The sequence below is a fragment of the Haemaphysalis longicornis genome, unplaced genomic scaffold, assembly GCF_048455015.1.
Source record: "Haemaphysalis longicornis isolate Haplotype H1 unplaced genomic scaffold, Haemaphysalis longicornis Haplotype H1 scaffold_14, whole genome shotgun sequence".
In the NCBI taxonomy this organism is placed as follows: Eukaryota; Metazoa; Arthropoda; class Arachnida; order Ixodida; family Ixodidae; genus Haemaphysalis; species Haemaphysalis longicornis.
Genome location: NW_027526245.1, coordinates 46266427 through 46284553, shown reverse-complemented (window position 1 = coordinate 46284553; position 18127 = coordinate 46266427). Strand labels below are relative to the sequence as shown.

The following is an 18127-nucleotide window of genomic DNA, read 5'->3' as shown; positions in this document are numbered from 1 at the left end:
TGTAGCATATACAGTGTTCCTGACGATTCGGCGAACAAGCTTATTTATCTTTTCCTGTTTAGTTATTGGGCAGCTTCCGTACAGAGTTATGCCGGAGCGAAGAGTGCTTTCCGCAAGTGACTGGTAAACACAATATCGTGTTTCTATATTAGTGCCGTCTCGCAATTTATACATGTAGGCAGATATTGTCCTCAGTTTTTAAATGCAGAGCATTTTAGTAACTTACGATGTCACCCGCGTTGGCGTCCGTGGTCCGCATCACTACGTAGTGCGCACCCTACACTATATAAAGAAATAATACCTTCCGGCGCCAGGTTTCGATCCCACGACCCTTCAGGCGGAACGCAAGGTACACGGAACTTTACCGACTGCTCCACGGAGCCGACACAGAATGGAAGGTTACGCAGGCGCCTTAAATCCTTCACTCATTCAACCGTCGGCCACAGGTGCGCCCTCTCCCCCGCGTCCTCCTCGCCTTCTCTCCGCTCGCAACACCCTCTCTCGCCGCGTTCGGTTCGCGTTCATGTGGTGGCGCGATTTCGGCGCTATAACTCTCTCTCGCGAAGGGCATTGGATTGGATTCGATTGGATTGGATTGGCTTGGCTTGGCTTGGCTTGGCTTGGATTGGATTTGGATTGGGTTGGATTAAAGTGGATTGTGTTGGATTGTGTTGCGTCATAGCCGCGCCACGTTGCGTCGTAGCCTCTCCACGTTGCGCAATAGCCGCGGCAGGGGGTTCACGGCACGTTTCACGTTTCACCATCGACTTCATAGACAATGTCTACGCTGGAAGACAACAATTACAAAAACAACAACCAATACGTAATTCATAAGACTTGCAGGCACGCCCCCCGCGGAAATGCTCTGCATTTGATCGTGCCCCTCGCGAGGGGGATGTTTTTTTACAAACGTGATTTATGTGTTCATTCGAGTTAAAAAACTCGTCTATGCACAAACCTAGATATTTTATACTTTGACTCTACTCAAAATCGAGCAAGAACAATCATTACAGTTTTCTAAGTGTAGAAATACCTTTCTGTTCAATTGAATTTGCTTATAGGGGCTTCTAATGCAAAGAAGTTTTCTTTTGGCTTTGTTAACGTGTATGTAGTTCTCAAGCATCCAATGAAATACTTTGCTTATATCCTTTTGAAGAGCTTCAATGGCATGTTCGTACAACGAATGATCAAAAACTAATGCTGTATCATCAGCATACTGATACAGCCTGGACGAAAGAGACAAATTGTTAATGTCGTTCGTATAAATATTAAAAAGTAACGCGCCAATTGTAGAGCCCTGTGGACCCCATTTTTAATTAGTAATTTTTCGCTCATGGCATTTCCTATTCGAACAGATTGGTACCTTCCCGTAAAGTAGTTCTTGAATAATTGGCTATATTTCCCTCTGAATCCCATGTGTGCTAATTTCTGTAACAATATTTCATGATCAACAGTATCAAAAGCCTTAGACATGTCCAGAAACAGAGCTAACACTATTTTATTGATATCTAACGCTTCAGTGATAGAATCATTAAAGTCTTCTAAAAGTAATGTTGTGCTCTCACCCTGTCGAAAACCATATTGCGTTTCAGATAAAAGGGAATGTTTGCAGCAAAAATTTATCATGACTGTCGAAATATACTTTTCAAGAATATGGGACATAACTAGAGGCCGGATTTTTAGGCACTAAAAAAGCACGTTTTAGGTGCCAAAAATAGGCGGCAAAAACAACGTTTTAGGCACTAAAAAGAATAAAATAGGCGCAATAAATTTTTAGATAAATGGTAATAATTTCAAGTGAAGACGTGAGCGAACTGTAAGCACGACAGGAAATCCAAAAATGTCATTGCTATGAGGCCACAATAGCCGTAACAGGTCAATTCAATTCAATTCAATTCTTTATTTTTCTCTCATAACAAGTTCTACACATTGACCTTAGACGTAAAATTGCCCCGTAATACCTCTGGGGTAATGGCGATCAATTGGCTTCATTTCACAAGCGCATTGCTTACATACATGTTCAGATGCGAAAGTCACTCAAGCGTCGCACATTGTGAAACAGGCAGGAGAAACAATATTTGAAATATGGTAATACTGATTTATAAAAGCGCAATCAGTATTAAATCTGGCAGCGGTGGTTGCGGCGACCAGTCCACGCATCTAATTCTCGCGCTCTGCGGGAGGGAGCGGACGTGTCTCGTTGCAGCTCCTGCAATTGTGACGATTAATGCAGCGTAATTGCCAGCTACGAAAGTTTATTTGGTACCAAAGTGAGCGGTACGGTACGGGGAACCGGCCGATACTACCATCGACCAAGTGGTACGTGAACTTTCACCGTTTTCTGGACTTTGAAAGTTCGCCATGTGCACGCCGAGCTAAGCCTTAGGCCTAGCTCACGAGTACGGCCCCCGGGGGCACTCTCCCCGGAGCCAGGCCTAACGACGCGTACGACCAAGATGGCGTCATCACCGGCGATGGAGGTGTGCGAGGCCAAGGAACCCGAGACCATGCCGGCAACTACCGTCGGCAACTTCGAAGGAAGAACGTGCGTTCAAGTAGGAGGCCGCGACGCGACGCCCGGCGAGTCGAGCGGATGGATCGCGGCGAGCAGAAGAATGCGTAAAACCAAGGACCAGCAAGGTGAGCGACCAACTCTCGCCTCGGAACGACAATCGAGACCTAAAGAGCGGGCTAACTTCACCAAGCGCGTTACGGAAAACATTAAGAGAGCTGCCCGTATGCCGGCAACGATACCCAGGGAAGACCACAAGATTGTAATTAGACCGAGGGGAGGCCTAAACATGGCCAAGATCGAGACCTCGGTTGTCACGGGCGCGATCATGGCGGCCGCAGGTACGGTGAGGGAACACGAAGGGGAAGATACGGTGTGCGTCAACGCGGCGCAGAACATTCTAGTAGTTAGCACCCCAAGCGAGGAAAGAGCCGAAGTGTACGCCAGAGTCAAGACCATAGAATTCGGAAACATGGAGTACGAAGTCTATGCATACCGAACCGCGCCCGAAGGGACGGTCAAAGGAGTAATTAGAGGCATTGCGATCGACGAAACACCAGAGGACATTAACGAAGCAATTGTGACGAAGTACAATCCGCTAGCGCTTGAAGCGCACAGAATCGGAAACTCTACGGCAGTCATCGTCCTCTTCGAAGGACACAGGGTACCCAGATACGTGAAATATAGAGCGGCGTTGATAAAATGCGGACTCTACAGAAAACACCACGAAGTATGCCGATGCTGCGGCAAAGTTGGACATCGAATTGATGTTTGCCCGACCCCGGAGGCCAGAGTATGTTTCGCTTGTGGAATAGCTAACCCTAACGCGGAACACGAAGGAGTGTGTAAGCCCCGATGCAAATTATGCGGGGGTGCGCACCCGACGGGAGACAGGGTGTGCAAAAACAAGTTCAAGGTGCCCTTCGTAGTTACGAAGCGGCGATGGGAGCGAAGGACAGGGTTAGAACAACAACAGCTGCAGAAGACAAAGCCACCAAAGACGTCAGACTTCCCGCACCTGCAGGCAAGCAAGGAGAGAAGCGAGAGTAGACGGCGCAGTACCAGCTGTGGAAGAAATGCTAGCCGACAGGAGTCCCCGCCACCGCCGCAGCGCGAAGGAAAGCTGACGTGGTCGGGCGCAGTGAAGGGAGCCAAAGCAGAGGAAGTGCCTAGGGGCAAACAGCAACAACAACGAAGCGAAGAAAAGCCCACGAGAAAGGAAGTCTACGACATGATCAGGGAAAGCAGCGAACGGATGCTCAAAATGATAGACGATAAGATCGACAAGCTAATTGAGGCACTGAGGTCCAACATCCAACCGATGGCTCAGACCCAAACGCAAAAACAGGAGCAAGCCGCCCCAGAGATACCAGCACCGATGAGGAAGGAGGAAACAGCCGTCACCGAAGAAGAAGCCACGAAGAGCAACATCGAGAGCGACGAAGAACACCCCACGGAACCCAGCAACAAGAAAAGGATCATCGAAAACACCAAGGAAAGAAGACTCATGGCACGTCTCGACCGCATGGACAGGGAGCGCGAACAGCTAGCAAAAACGACGAAGGATAAGTTTAGCAAGATGGAGAAAACGCTGCAGGATCTGCAGAGCGGAATGAGGCAGATGCAAACCCAATTGCAAACATTCATGCAGAGCATGGAATCCCAAACGCAAGCGTTCATGCAAAACGTGGAGACCCAGATCAACACTAAATTGCAACAATTATGGACCCAACAACACCAAGTACAAGGACCAAGCCAGACCGAAAGACAGTAAAAGACCAGAAGCCGGACAGGGACCTCCTAATCTGGCAATGGAACTGTAATGGTTACCAAAGTAAAAGGGCAACGATAATACAACACCTAGAAGGGATAGACAGGAAACCAGACATCTTCATGCTTCAAGAAACGCACTGCATAGAAACACCAAAACTACCAGGGTACAGAGCACACGCCAAAGCTGCAAAGACACTGAGCGAAAACAAGACGGGAGCACACAGGCCTATCGGCGGGGTGTGCACGTTCGTCCGTAAGGGCATCGTCTTCGTCGAGCACGAGCTGAACACCGGCAACTGGACCGACAGCTGCGCGGTGGAGGTGATCATTGGGAGGAGGACGAAGACAAGCACACTCGCCGTAAACGTGTACAGCAGTCCGAGGCACAGGAAACAGAAGTTTCGCACGCTCATGCAGAAAGCGCTAAGAACGATAAAAAAAGGAACGGTAGTAATCGGGGGCGACTTTAATGCACCACACTACGATTGGGGCTACGACAAGACCACCGAAAAAGGAAGAGACTTAATGCAAGACGCGACGGACGCAGGGTTAATACTGATCACGAACCCTGAGACCCCAACGAGAACGGGCACATCGGTCGCCAGAGACACCACCCCGGACCTGACGTTCGTAAGGATCGAAGGCAGAGGGGACGCGACATGGAAGAACACCAAGATCGATCTCGGCAGCGACCACATGATCATAGAGATACGAGTCCCACTCGGAAACGACACAAGCCTAGAGAAAAAAAAACACAAATACACGAACTGGGAAGAGTTTCGCCGCCACCTCCCAACTCAGCACGAGAAAATAGAGGACATAGACACGTGGGCAAAAGCGATCGTGGAAGCAACCGAGGAAGCAACGATTGAGATAGAGACAGACGGAAACGTACACACGATGGATAGCCGACTGGCCCACCTCATCGAAGCAAAGGAAGCCTTAAAAAGAAAATGGAACCAACAACGTACGAACAGAAAGCTCAGAAAAAAGATCGCCGAAATTAACAGAGAGATAGAAAAACACAGCAGGGAGCTCGGCAAACAACAGTGGGAACAGACATGCAGGGAGGCGGACGGACAACTCCACATGGGTAGAACGTGGAGACTGCTCCGACACCTCTTGGACGAAACCCAAACCAAGGGCGAACAGCAGCATAAACTCGGCAAGATCATCCACAAGGCGATCGCGAAGGACGGGGAGGACGAGGTGAAGAGAAAACTCGACGCCAAATACCTCCCGGTTTCCCCGAAAGAAAAACACCCAGAATATCAGGGAACGGAAAACGCCGAAATAGACCGGGACATTGAAGAATGGGAGGTACGAAACGTCATGCAAGACCTCAATAGAAGATCGGCGGCCGGACCCGACCGAGTAAGCAACAAGGCACTACGAAACCTCAACGACGCAACGGTCGCGGCACTGACGGAGTACTTCAACAAATGTTGGAGGGCCGGAAAGCTACCGCGCCGATGGAAGGAAGCCAAAACGATTCTAATACCGAAGCCGGGCAAACCACCCGGCGTCGAGAACCTAAGACCGATATCGCTGACGTCGTGTGTAGGCAAACTGCTCGAACACGTACTCATGAACAGGTGGCAACACTACCTCGAAGAAGCAGAACTATACCCGGACTCGCTCATCGGGTTTCGGAGTAAGCTAGGGACCCAAGACGCTATGCTACAGCTCAAGAGAGAGATCGTAGACTACGACATCAACACCAACGACAACAGAGCAATACTGGGCTTGGACCTGCAGAGTGCCTTCGATAAAGTTCGGCACTCGGCGATCCTTGCCCAGGTATCGCGCCTGAATCTGGGAAAAAGATCGTACAACTACATCAGAGACTTCCTTACCGACCGCACAACCCGAATCGGCGCGGGAGACCTACAACTACCAGAGAAGACACTAGGCAGCGAGGGAACGCCGCAGGGAGCGGTAATCTCACCGCTGCTCTTTAACCTAGTAATGATCGGGGTCGCCAACCGACTGCAGAGCGTCGAAGGGGTACGACATACAGTCTACGCCGACGACGTAACGCTATGGGTCACCGGCGGAAGCGACGGCCACATCGAGAGCAAACTACAAGAAGCACTGGAAGCAGTAGAAGACCAGCTGAGGGGCTCGGGACTGGTATGCTCCCCCGCAAAGTCGGAACTCCTAGTGATCCCGCCCAAGGGAGCGAGGCGCAACAAGCAGCCCACCAGAGACGGCGACAATATAACAGTAAGAACACAGGGGGGACTCACCATTCCCCAAGTAAGCAGGATCAGAGTCCTAGGAATGCTCATCGAACGCAGCAGGGTCAACGGAGAGACGGTCTCCAAACTCGACGCCAAGACCGGCGCGGCGATGCGACTCATAAGAAGAGTGTCGAGCAGAAGAGGTGGGATGAAAGAGGAACGACTCGTAAGACTCGTTCAATCCTTCGTGGTCAGCCACGTCGCATACGTCGCCGCCTTTCACAATTGGCGGCAGTGCGAGCGGAAGAAAGTCGACGCGATGCTGCGCAAGGCATACAAGTCGGCGTTGGGGCTCCTAGGAGGCACGAGCACGCAGAAGCTCGAAGCCCTCGGACTCCACAACAGCCTGGAGGAAATAGCGGAAGCCCAGCAGACGGCGCAGTTCACAAGACTATCGGAAACCAAGACCGGCAGAGAAATACTACGACAACTAGGCGTCAGCGTCAGAGAAGATCTGCAGACGGGGGAGCAGATACCGCGGGAGACGAACAAACGCATCGTCGTAAGCCCGATCCCGCGGAACATGAACCCAACGTTCAACAAGGAAAGAAGACAAGCACGGGCTAAAGCGCTGATAGCACTTCACTCAAACGACGAAGGGGCGGTATTCGTGGACGCGGCCAGCTACAAAAACATCAACGGCGTCTTCAGCGTCAGCGTGGTCGAAGCCAAGACCGGCGAGACCAGGCTTGCGGCAAGTGTGAAGACCAAGTCGCCGAACCAAGCCGAGGAAGTGGCGGTGGCACTCGCCATCGCGGACCCAAGAACAAAGACGGTGCTGTGTGATTCGCGAACGGCAGTGCGCAATTTTGCGAAGAACCGGGTGAGCTGTGCGGCCGCGCGTATTCTACGCAAGGCCGAAACCAACAGCGACAACGACGGTGTGGTAATTAAGTGGTTCCCCGCACATGCGGGCGAAGGGATGGCGAGCTCCCTGGGGCTCGCCAACCACAACGAGACGGCCAACGCCGTGGCGCGAGGATTAGCCGGCCGTGCCACGGGAACGGCGGTCGCCGACGAAGTGGATCGCCCCGACAAGGACACCATGACCAGTTACAGCGAGGTGATGTCATGGTATAGACTAGGAAGACGAACGATGGCCCTGCCTCACCCCGGACTGACTAGGGAAGAGGCGGTTGTGCTCCGTCAACTGCAGACAAACTCAGTAATTACCCCAGTGCTAGCCAAGCACATGTGGCCGGAGGTTTACGTGACTGATGTGTGCAGACTGTGCGGGAAGGAGCGGGCCACGCTGGCCCACATCCTAAAAGACTGCATAAGCACGAACAATTCCAACAATGCCGACGTTCTCCCGCCCCACATAGAGGAGGCGAAGAGATCCAACGACTACGGCGTGCAACGCAAGCCCGTCCAGCAGATTCTAGCGGCGGTCGAGAGGCAGCGACCGGACGGGCCGGAGGCAGAAAGGGGGAACCCGAGTACGCCGAAGACCACCGGGAGCGACTCTCGCCGCTAAGAAGACGTCCGGCCTCGTCGACCCAAGACTCCATCCGAAGAGGGTGGGGTAGGGGTTACTGCAGGAAGCTTAATAAAGTTGTTCTCTCTCTCTCTCTCGCGCGCTCTGCAATCCAGGTTTGCCTCCCTGCCCCGCCCTGGTGTGACGCTGCTTCGCCTCCTGCCATATCAGCGCAGTTTCATCGCCGTGCGTGGCTAACTTCCACGTGTGGCCACACCACTGCGTATCGCCGTCGCCAACCTCGTCTTCGACGCAGCTCCCTGCGGCTGCGCGAACTACTGTTGGCCCCGCCATAAAAGGTCCCTGGAAGGCGCTCCGTCCCACTCTGGCAGCGGTGGTTGCGTCGACCAGTCCACACATCTAATTCTAACGCTCTGCAATCCAGGTTGGTTCCACGAAATTTGAGGTTCAGAGGTCTCTCTATTGTTTGCTTACGCCGCAGCTGCTGCCCAGATCTCTGTTTTGCCGTACTTGCTCTGTGCTGAATGATGCCGACGAATGTGGAACTCGCAAAAAGGGTTGAGTTGTTCGAGGGTCTACTCAAGGGGAACTTAGATGCATTAGTGCTTGAACTAACAACAAAAATCAAAGAAAAGCTTAGCGAACAAGGGCTGGGTGAGCAGGCCTCCTTGGCTGAAAGTGTTCAGCTTATGAGCGACCTATTTGATGAGATGAAGGAGAAACAGGTCGAGCTCATTTCCACGAACAAAGTACTTGTATTGCGCAACAACGAACTAGAAAAGAAAATTGCCGACCTAGAACAGTACTCCCGAAGCAACAATGTAGAGATTAGAGGTGTTCCCTCTACCCAGGGAGAGGACTGTGTGGCGATCGTTCAACTGATAGGGGAGGTTTCTGAGTGTCCTGTTGCGCCATCCGACCTAGACATCGTCCACCGGGTTCCCGCGAAATCTGGTGACAAAAATATAATTGCCCGCTTTCTATGTCGCGAAAAGAAGAACGATTTCTTGCGCAAGGCCAGGAAGGCTCGTCTGTGTGCCAACCAGATTGGTTTTCCGGAAAGCTTTAAGACGCCAGTGTTCATAAATGACCATCTCACCGCTGACAACAAAAGGCTATTCGGCAAGGCACTTGCTCTCAAAAAGCAAAAGGGCTGGCAGTTCTTGTGGACTGATAACTGCCACATCTTGGCGCGTAAGACAAGCGACAGTAAGACGTATCGCATTTCATATGAATCTGACCTGCACGTTTTCACCTAATATCACTCATCTCATCTCTTGCTGCTTCCCCCGCGCAACTGCGCGCCCAAAACTTTCATGTCGCTGCTATCTCCAGACAACTTTAATCATATTCTACCAAAAAATAAGTTTTTATTGATTCACTTCAACGCGCGAAGCTTACGAAAAAATAATGATGATATCAATAACTTTATCACGTCCCTCGACCACCATTTCTCAGCAATATGCATTTCTGAAACGTGGCTTTCTGATAGCGATAATAACTTGCATGGATTTTCACCTTATCAGGCTGAATACTGTCATCGACCCTCCGATAGCTACGGAGGGGCTGCCATTTTTCTTGATCCCACCGTCGTTTACACCCGCAGGTATGATCTACCTTTAAATATTAGCAACTGCGAATCTGTTTGGTTAGAAATAGAAGATCCTTTACTTCCATATAATCGTAAAAATTTCGTTCTTGGCTCAGTCTATCGTTCCCCGTCCTCTTCTGTTCCTGAATTTCTTCATGCTCTTGATACCATTCTTAACAAGCTATCATTCGAAAATAAGAACGTTTTGATATCAGGTGACATAAACATTAAGCTTCTCGATACAAGTGCTAAAGTATATATTGACTACACTGATTGCTTCTCTGGCTATGGACTCGAATCCCTGACTAACACCTACACAAGACACAGCCCTAAGGGTTCTCAAACACTTCCAGATCACGCATTATCTAATCTAACCCCGACTCCAGTATCTGGTGTACTGTGCACTGACATAACTGACCATTATCCTATTTTTGTTTCATTCGATCGTTCAGCTTCACTCCCTGATAAATCCTGCTTTACTTCTGTTTTTTTCTAAACATAAATTTACTGATACCATTCTTAGTACTGACTGGTCTGGTGTTAATACCGCTGTTGACCCTGTGAAGGCTGTCGATGACTTCTGTACGTTGTTTTTGAAGGCTGTATCGTTGAGCACAACAACTGTTAAATCTAAAAATCAGTTCAAACATGCATGCAACCCTTGGATGACGAATGCCTTACTGACCAGTTTACGCAAAAAAGATAACCTTTACCGGAAAACAAAACGTCAACCTTTTAACACTGCTTTAGCCCAACGTTATAAAAAATATACTAATACTCTCAGTAATCTACTTAAGCTTGCTAAAAGGCAATATTATGAAACTGAATTTACGAATAATAGCCATAACCCTCAAAAACAACGGAAACTAATCGGTGAATTTTTAAATACACTGTCCTCGCGTAATAATTTTCACAAAATTAACTTTAACGGAACCGTCTTTCTTCAGCCATCCGACGTTGCTAATGCTTTCAGCAACTTTTTCTCGTTATCAACCCCAAGCATTACCACTACTGATCAGCAGTCCCTACCCCGCTCCCCACACTCGTTTTATCTGTACCCCGTTACTGCCAATGAAGTGTACTTAACGATTTGTAACCTCAAAAATACCAGTCCCGGTTTGGATAACATTTCCATGAGTCATTTGAAACTTGTTGCTCATATCGTTTCAGTGTTTCAGTGTTCCAGTGTTTAAGAAAGGTAACAAGGAGTCAAGTAACAACTACAGACCAATTTCAATTCTTTCGAGTTTGAGCAAGATCATCGAACAGTTACTTGTAAAACGCTTAACAAACTATCTAAAAAAATTTGATTCATGATTGTAGGGTTTAACGCGCCGACGCAACCCAGGCGATGAGGAGCGCCGTAGTGGAGGGCTCCGGATTAATTTTGACCACCTGGGGATCTTTAACGTGCGCCGAAATCTCGTACACACGGGCATTTTTGCTTTTCGCCCCCATCAGAAAAGCGGTCGCCGCGGCAGGGAATCGAACCCGCGACCTCGTGCTCAGCAGCGCAACGCCTTAGCCACTGAGCCACCGCGGCGGGTATCTAAAAAAAAAATTTAACGTTATAGATAATTCACAATTCGGTTTTCGTGCGGGAAGTTCCACTAGCTTGGCTTTACTAACCTTCACCGATTTTATTAAAAAATCTATTGATTGTGGTAAATATGTTGGCTCAGTATTCTTAGACTTCACAAAAGCTTTTGATACCATTAATCACAAAATTTTATTCATGAAACTGGAAGCATATGGTATAACCGGTCCGGCACTTACTCTATTAAAAATTACTTGGTTGATAGGCAATACGTGGTAGCTGCAGCTGGCTCGTTCTCTGACTGTCAAACTATTAACCAAGGTGTCCCGCAGGGTTCCATTCTCGGTCCCTTCTTGTTTAATATTTATATCAATGACTTACCCAGCTTTTTACACCGATACAATAGTCTTTTATATGCTGACGATACCACAATAACATTATCAGACACATCTATAGTATCTCTAACTGATAAATTAAACGCTGCTTTAACGGATGTAACTGAGTGGTGCTGCAGAAATAATTTAATTATTATTCCTACTAAGACTAAATTTATGATCTTTAGAAGCCACCAGAAAGTGTTAGGTATGTTGCCAGAATTAAGAATTGGTTCTAATCGGATCGTATCATGCGACTGCGTCCAATTTCTTGGTATAATTCTTGACACTAACCTTAAGTTCACATCTCACGTTGATCATATCAGAAAAAAAATGGCATTTGGCATCCGGGCATGGCTGAAGGCACGACCATTCTTTCCAACCAAAGCTTTGTTATCACTTTACTTCGCTTTCATGCACAGTCATATCAACTATGGAATCACTGCTTGGGGTAACACATATCACACCCACCTATCATCCATTCAGCACATTCAAAATCAAGCTATCCGTATCATTACTAGCAGCCCTCGCCATTCAAGTGCATCACCTCAACTCCGCGAAAATTCAGTTTTATCGGTCACAGCATTGTTTGATTATAACTTAGGTATTTCTTTTTTCAAACTACTCAACAACCAATTATGTTTTGAACTTCTTGACGTAGGTACTTTAGTGAACCATAACACTACTAGATTTGCCTTGAATAATAACTTGTTGTTACATAAGGTAAAAACTAATTATGGACAGCAAACTTTCCCTTTTGCCGCAATTATTCTTTGGAACCGCCTACCACTTAATATTAAATCATCACATTCTATCACAGCCTTTAAAAAATCTCTAAAAAATCTTCTTCTAACCTGATATGTTTCCTAATTTCTTTGTTTTGCTGGTTTGACTTTCGTCATTTGTTTGCACAGTAGTTTTTTGTGTACTTTTGTAAACCGTTAGTATTTAATTGTGTATAATGACAATTTGTTTTTTGAATGCCGTGTTTATGTACATAGCTTAATATTTTATTAACTTCCATATAAAAACCATGCACTACAAGTTTTTGCTTATTGGTTTTCTTCACAAATGTTTTATTGCACTTGTTTTCGCTTCCACTGCTGCTTCTGTAACGTTTTTTGTGTATTTCATCATCGAGGGTCCCAGTGCAGTCGCTGACTTCGGGACCCTTGTCTGTAAATTTTCTTTGTAACCGTTTACTTTTTATGAGTAAACTTCAACTTCAACTTCAACTTCAAAGTTATGTCTGCCTGACGCAATTAAATTACAATAAAGCAAGAAAATAATAACTGCAAGATAGACAAGGTTTGTTAAGAAATTAACATGTTGTTACGTGAGAACTTGCGTACAGATTTTAGCAATTTTCTACAGGTACCTTAATTATACAGGGAAGAGCTTTCAACACTGCCAAAGACACATACGCTAATTCGAAATATAAATATGAAGAATTGTGTTTGGACAGAACGAGGAACCTAGTTTAAGAATCACTATGAAAATTATAGAAACAATAGGTAACTACCAGCATCTCCAGATTTGCGGGTTCGAAACTGTGCCTCTTTTCGCTCAGAATGAGTTTGTACGCAGAGAACGAACGCTCGACGTCGACAGATGGGATTGGTGCGTACTTATACTTGGGAAGATTCGATGGGTTAATTGACCCTGGGATCCTACAGTGCTCACCAGCAAGGACTTCTGAAGCTTCTTTAAGGACAGAAAATCCCTTGTTTTTGTCCAAGACCGATTGCAGCTTCGCACGTGCCTTTTCGGCGAAGGGTCCTTCGGGAACGGTGGCGATTCTTTCCTGTGCGTGGAGAATTAGCGCAACGTTCGTAACAAGAGTTTCTCCCGAGCTTTCAAGTTTTTTGATAGAATCTGCTAAGAACGTGAAGTTGGCGCAACTGTACGCGAGGTCTCCTGGAAGGCTATTCACGGAGGGGACAGCTTGAGCCTTTGTGACTGCAACACTCTCGTCAGTTGGAAGGCCGTTGATCATGGTCTTGATGCCCGAAATGTACTAGTTGTAGTACTCAACAGCTTCTAGCCACGTTCCCCATCGTGTGACGACTGGTTCTGGCGGAAGGGGCACATCAGGCAGCATCTCCTTGAAGACGCGCACGCGAGAGGGCGCCTTCAGGAACACGGCCTTGGCTGAACCAATAACCTCGTTGACGTCAGTGAAGTGCTTCCTCAGTTCCTCGCAAACCCGATGAAGCGCATGCGCTAGGCAGGTGACATGGAGCATCTGCGGGTAGAAGGCCTTCAGGAGATGAGCGGCCTTGTGCATGTAGGCTGCAGCATCTGTGTAGAGCAACAGAACCTTGGTGGCCTCGACTCCTGTAGGGTAAAGAACCTTTAAGGATTTGTTTACAAAGAATGCTACAGACTCCCCATTTGTTCTCTCTAAAGGTTTCTAACACACAGGAAAGCCCTTGTCTTCTCGTGCGCCGCAAGCTTCCCAGCAAGAAAGTCAGCGACAAAGCGCCCTTTGACGTCTGTTCTTTCGTCTACGGAAATCCAAATGCAGGAGTCGCCAAGCTCTTCTCTGATTCTTGCTAATGTCTGTTCATACAAAGGCCGGGGGTAGTTCTTCCTCAAAGTAGACTCAGATGGCACGTTGTGATTGCGGTATTTCTGTAGAAATTGTTTCAGCACGGGATTTTCAATTTTGCTCCAAGGGATGTTTGCGGCCACCAGGGCCTCGCACAAATCAACGTTGAAAGCGTTCGTCCTGTCGTCCTTGAAGGCTGTAGTCAAGAAGGACTGTTTAGATGTTGAGGGCTTGTCACGCCTAAGGTTTGCCAGGTGACCTGCCGTCTTCTCATGCTGAGCCAGGTGGTACTTCTTCTCGCAAGGAATCTGCGCAAATGCGTTATGATTTCTTAAATACGAAGCGTATATTCAACATCACAGCGCAGATAAGCATTCTAGCATATACTAAGCGTCTTGACATGCTAACAGAAGACAAATAAATACGATAAGCATTAGCAAACATTCTAACTTGCGCAGAGAAAGGCTCGAACACCCCTGCTGCGTCCTATTTGATGGCATAACTGCACTTGAGCGCCGTGCTGCTACGCGTGTCATACCACCAAAACGTACTTGAAAAACAAGAAGGTGAGATTCCATTGACGTTCTGTTCAACTGACTCGGCGCGCGCCATCAATACCCCAAATTTCACGGTGGCACGGCGGGGGAGTAAGAAACCAGACTCAATTGCGTGCTAAGTTAGCATGGCGTACTTCCGTAATTCTAGCTAGCGTATGCCTGTAATTAACCGAGTAGCTACGAGGTGGACTTCGATTTACCCGATGCCCAGTGCATATCTTAAAAACGCGCTCGTTCATCAGCGCTAGTTTGAAACGTCATCCTTCAGTACCAACCGATCAATTGCTCGTTTGATTAAGAAATTTTTGGATTTTCACCTAACGCAGCACACAGGGACGGTACATAAAAATGTGAATGTCCTGCTCAAGGTATCTAAAATATTTCATTTCAATAATCTCAATGGTATTGAAAGTTTAGAACTTATAAACAACGCTAGCAATCAAAATAACCAACGTTTGAAAAAATGCCGAAAGGAGTGCTGTCTGCCGTATTCAAAATACATAGGTGCCTCCTTTCTTTTCTCAAAAGAAGGGGCAGTATAAAGAAAAAGCAATAGCAGCAAATAGCGGCCATGACGCCCAGGCGCCAACCAAGGCGGCGCGATGGACAGCTTTGCATAGTTTCGAGTTCGACCACGGCCCCTGAATCAAGCGCACTTGATCGAGGGGCCGTGGTTTCGAATAACACATGAAACACTCAAGCCACGTAAAAACTCGTCGGCTCATCTTTTTTCCGCACGGTTGGCAGAACACGGTCTCTCCGTCTATTCTGTAGCATGGTGAGTTAAGTCTCCACTGTCGGATCAACGCCCTTCTGGGCGTCTTCCGTTTCGGCATGGCTGAAAAGGGCAGCGGAGAAAGCCAGAACTTGCACGTTGAAAGACCGGAACAGAAGGGAAGGGTGCCTCTTATTGGTCGGGTCCAATCGCCTAGCGCCAATTTCTCCCCTGGGGGTGAACCTATCAACTAATAAATTACAAACAAGGCGGCAACGTCGGCGGCGGCGTCGGCACAGGTGCGTCTCTCCTCCACTCTCCTCGTCTCCTCTCTCCGATAAACGCGGTCTCAGTCGCCGGGCGTCCGTGCTCCGCTTGCACTCTCTCGCAGTACTCGACGATTGCTTGATGCGACCGTTCCTTTAGAGAATCAACCCAACTTAAACACCGATGGAACCACCCAGATGTGTTGCATCACACCAGGGTTACCGTGAGGGGAGGTGGGCGTAATTTTTCTCCATCACTTTATTTGCCCCTGACGGTTTCATAGGTCCCCTGGGGAGTAGAGTTGTGCATCCACCGCCAAGTCCTGCGAGAAAGCCACCCGTAAAGCATGCAGAAGCCGCCGCTCCGGTTGCACCGGCGCAAAGGGAGGGTGCGGGAGGAGGGGAGTCTTAAAAAGAGGTTCAAGTTCAAACCAATAGAATTCAGAACAGTAAATATTTCCAGGTAGAATGAATAAAGGTATGAAATTGAACTCAAAAGCGAAACTTGACGCTTCATAGTTCTGATTTAGGCGCCAATTTGAGAAAAAAGGCATTTATAGGCATTTATCGGAGTTTAGGCACCAACACCCAAAATAGGCATTTATAGGCACTATAAAACCACCATAAAAGCCATCCTTGACCTCCAATTCGTGCTCATATATCGAAATGGGGCGATAGGAACGCAAGGAAAAAATTAGGCATTTGCCTAAAATCCGGTCTCTAGGTCACATAACAGACAAGATGGCTACTGGCCTGTAGTTCGCAGGATCGTCTTTAGCACCGTTCTTATGTATAGGGCGTACTACGGAAATCTTCATTTTTTCTGGAATACTACCGGTCGTTAATATGCCATTAAGTATCGACAAAATCACCAAGCCTAATCTGTCTATGTCAACTTTTATATCTCGCGGTCGGATCTTATCGTATCCCGCTGGTTTCGTAATTGAAATTGTATCTACAATACCATGGAGGTCCCCCAGGGTCATGTCTGGGAGAAAGGCTGACTCAACCATGCTGGACACATTGGTAATTTTTGATTCAGGCACCCTTATATTTTCATTAAGAAGTACGGCGATACCAATAAAAAATGAAATAAATGTGTCACACAATGAGGTAGTCTGGCAGGAATCTCCGAAGCCTTTGCGAATTGCCGAGTCCGCTTGCCGATTAGTGTTCCGGCCCATAAGCTCGTTTAACCGCAGCCATGTTTTTTTATGTTTCCCTTGGCCTTATTTAACATGTCAGAGTAATAACGTCTCTTTGCAAGACCCCGCACGGGGCACCTTGAGTAATCTTGGTGACGGTATTGGCGATACCGCGGACCCCGAGCCCCCAAACATACGCTGGATCCAACCGTGGCAATGTGTTTATAGGTGAAGGGTTAGAAGCCGTGAACGGTGGCCGTCGGAGCCTTGGTCGAGCTCCGGCCGATGGGCTCCCTGCCTGTCTACCAGGCAGGGAGCTCCGGGACCTCTTTGACTACCAGGGTAAGGTCAAAGAAGAAAGTACCCCCGTCTCCCTGCTTTTCAATGTGTCATATGGCATTTTCAAACCCCCCCCCAGACGTGATCGGCCCCCGAAAAGGGGCCGCACCGAAGTTCCATTTCCACCTCTTTCAACAACTGTCTTTCCAACAACTGTAAACAACTATTCCCGTTTTCTTGTAGTTGAGTCAACTGACACAGAAAGATCTGTCGCTTCATTGTCTGTCTTCTTGTTATCGAAGTTCCTGACGAGTATAATTGGTGAGACGTACAAAGCCAAGAAACAAAGAACTGGGCAATTGCTGGTCGAAGTGACCAAGCAGCAGCAGGCAGAAAAACTCTTGAGCCAGACCCGAATCGGTGATCTTGACATCAGGGTCACGCCCCACCGCAGCTTAAACAGCTCCCAGGGCGTGATCTCCGATCCCGATCTACTAAACGAAACTGAAGCCGACCTGCTGGAGGGCCTTCGAGGTCAGGGCGTAACAGCAGTCAGGCGCATAAACATACGTAGAGAGGACAAACAAATACCTACAAAGCATCTTATCTTAACTTTCGACAGGTCGAGCCTTCCAGAATACATCAATGCAGGTTTTGTTCGATGTCCGGTCCGGCCTTACATCCCTAACCCGCGGCGCTGTTTTAAGTGCCAACGGTTTGGGCATGGCACCAACTCCTGCCGCGGCCGCCTTACCTGTGCGAAATGCGGCCAACATGACCACCCGTCCGAAAACTGCAACACCCAGAGTTTCACCTGTGCCAACTGCCAGGGGCCCCACGCAGCTTGGTCTCGCACTTGTGAGAAATTTAAGCAAGAAAAACAAATCATAAATGTAAAGGTCACTGAGAACATCACCTTTCCAGAGGCGCGAAAGAGGTTCGCCTCTTTCCCTCTGGGGAGGTACGCCGACGCGGCTCGCCGGGGGGCGGAGCGGCGTCTGGTGTCCACAGGGACCCAGTTCAGCGAGTCTGACCTGGTCCCTGCCCCGCCCCCCCCTGGGTTGCCTCGGGCAGCCCAACCCGCCTCCGCACCGCTCGCTGAGCCAGCAGCGGCTGTGGGGGCAACCACGTCTGGTGGAAGCGATG

At 48.3% G+C, this 18127-nt stretch overlaps 1 protein-coding gene across 1 annotated transcript; it reads left to right on the top strand.

Annotated features, from left to right (window-relative positions):
* Window positions 1-5060: 5060 nt before the first annotated feature.
* Window positions 5061-8026, top strand: LOC144165070 (uncharacterized). Its single transcript, XM_077695216.1, has one exon. It carries the CDS (start codon window positions 5186-5188, stop codon window positions 8003-8005), a length of 2820 nt encoding a protein of 939 aa, XP_077551342.1. The 5' UTR covers window positions 5061-5185; the 3' UTR covers window positions 8006-8026.
* Window positions 8027-18127: the final 10101 nt, after the last annotated feature.

Coding starts and splice junctions, on each gene's coding strand:
- LOC144165070 (XM_077695216.1), top strand. CDS start 5,186: ATGGATAGCCGACTGGCCCACCTCATCGAAGCAAAGGAAGCCTTAAAA.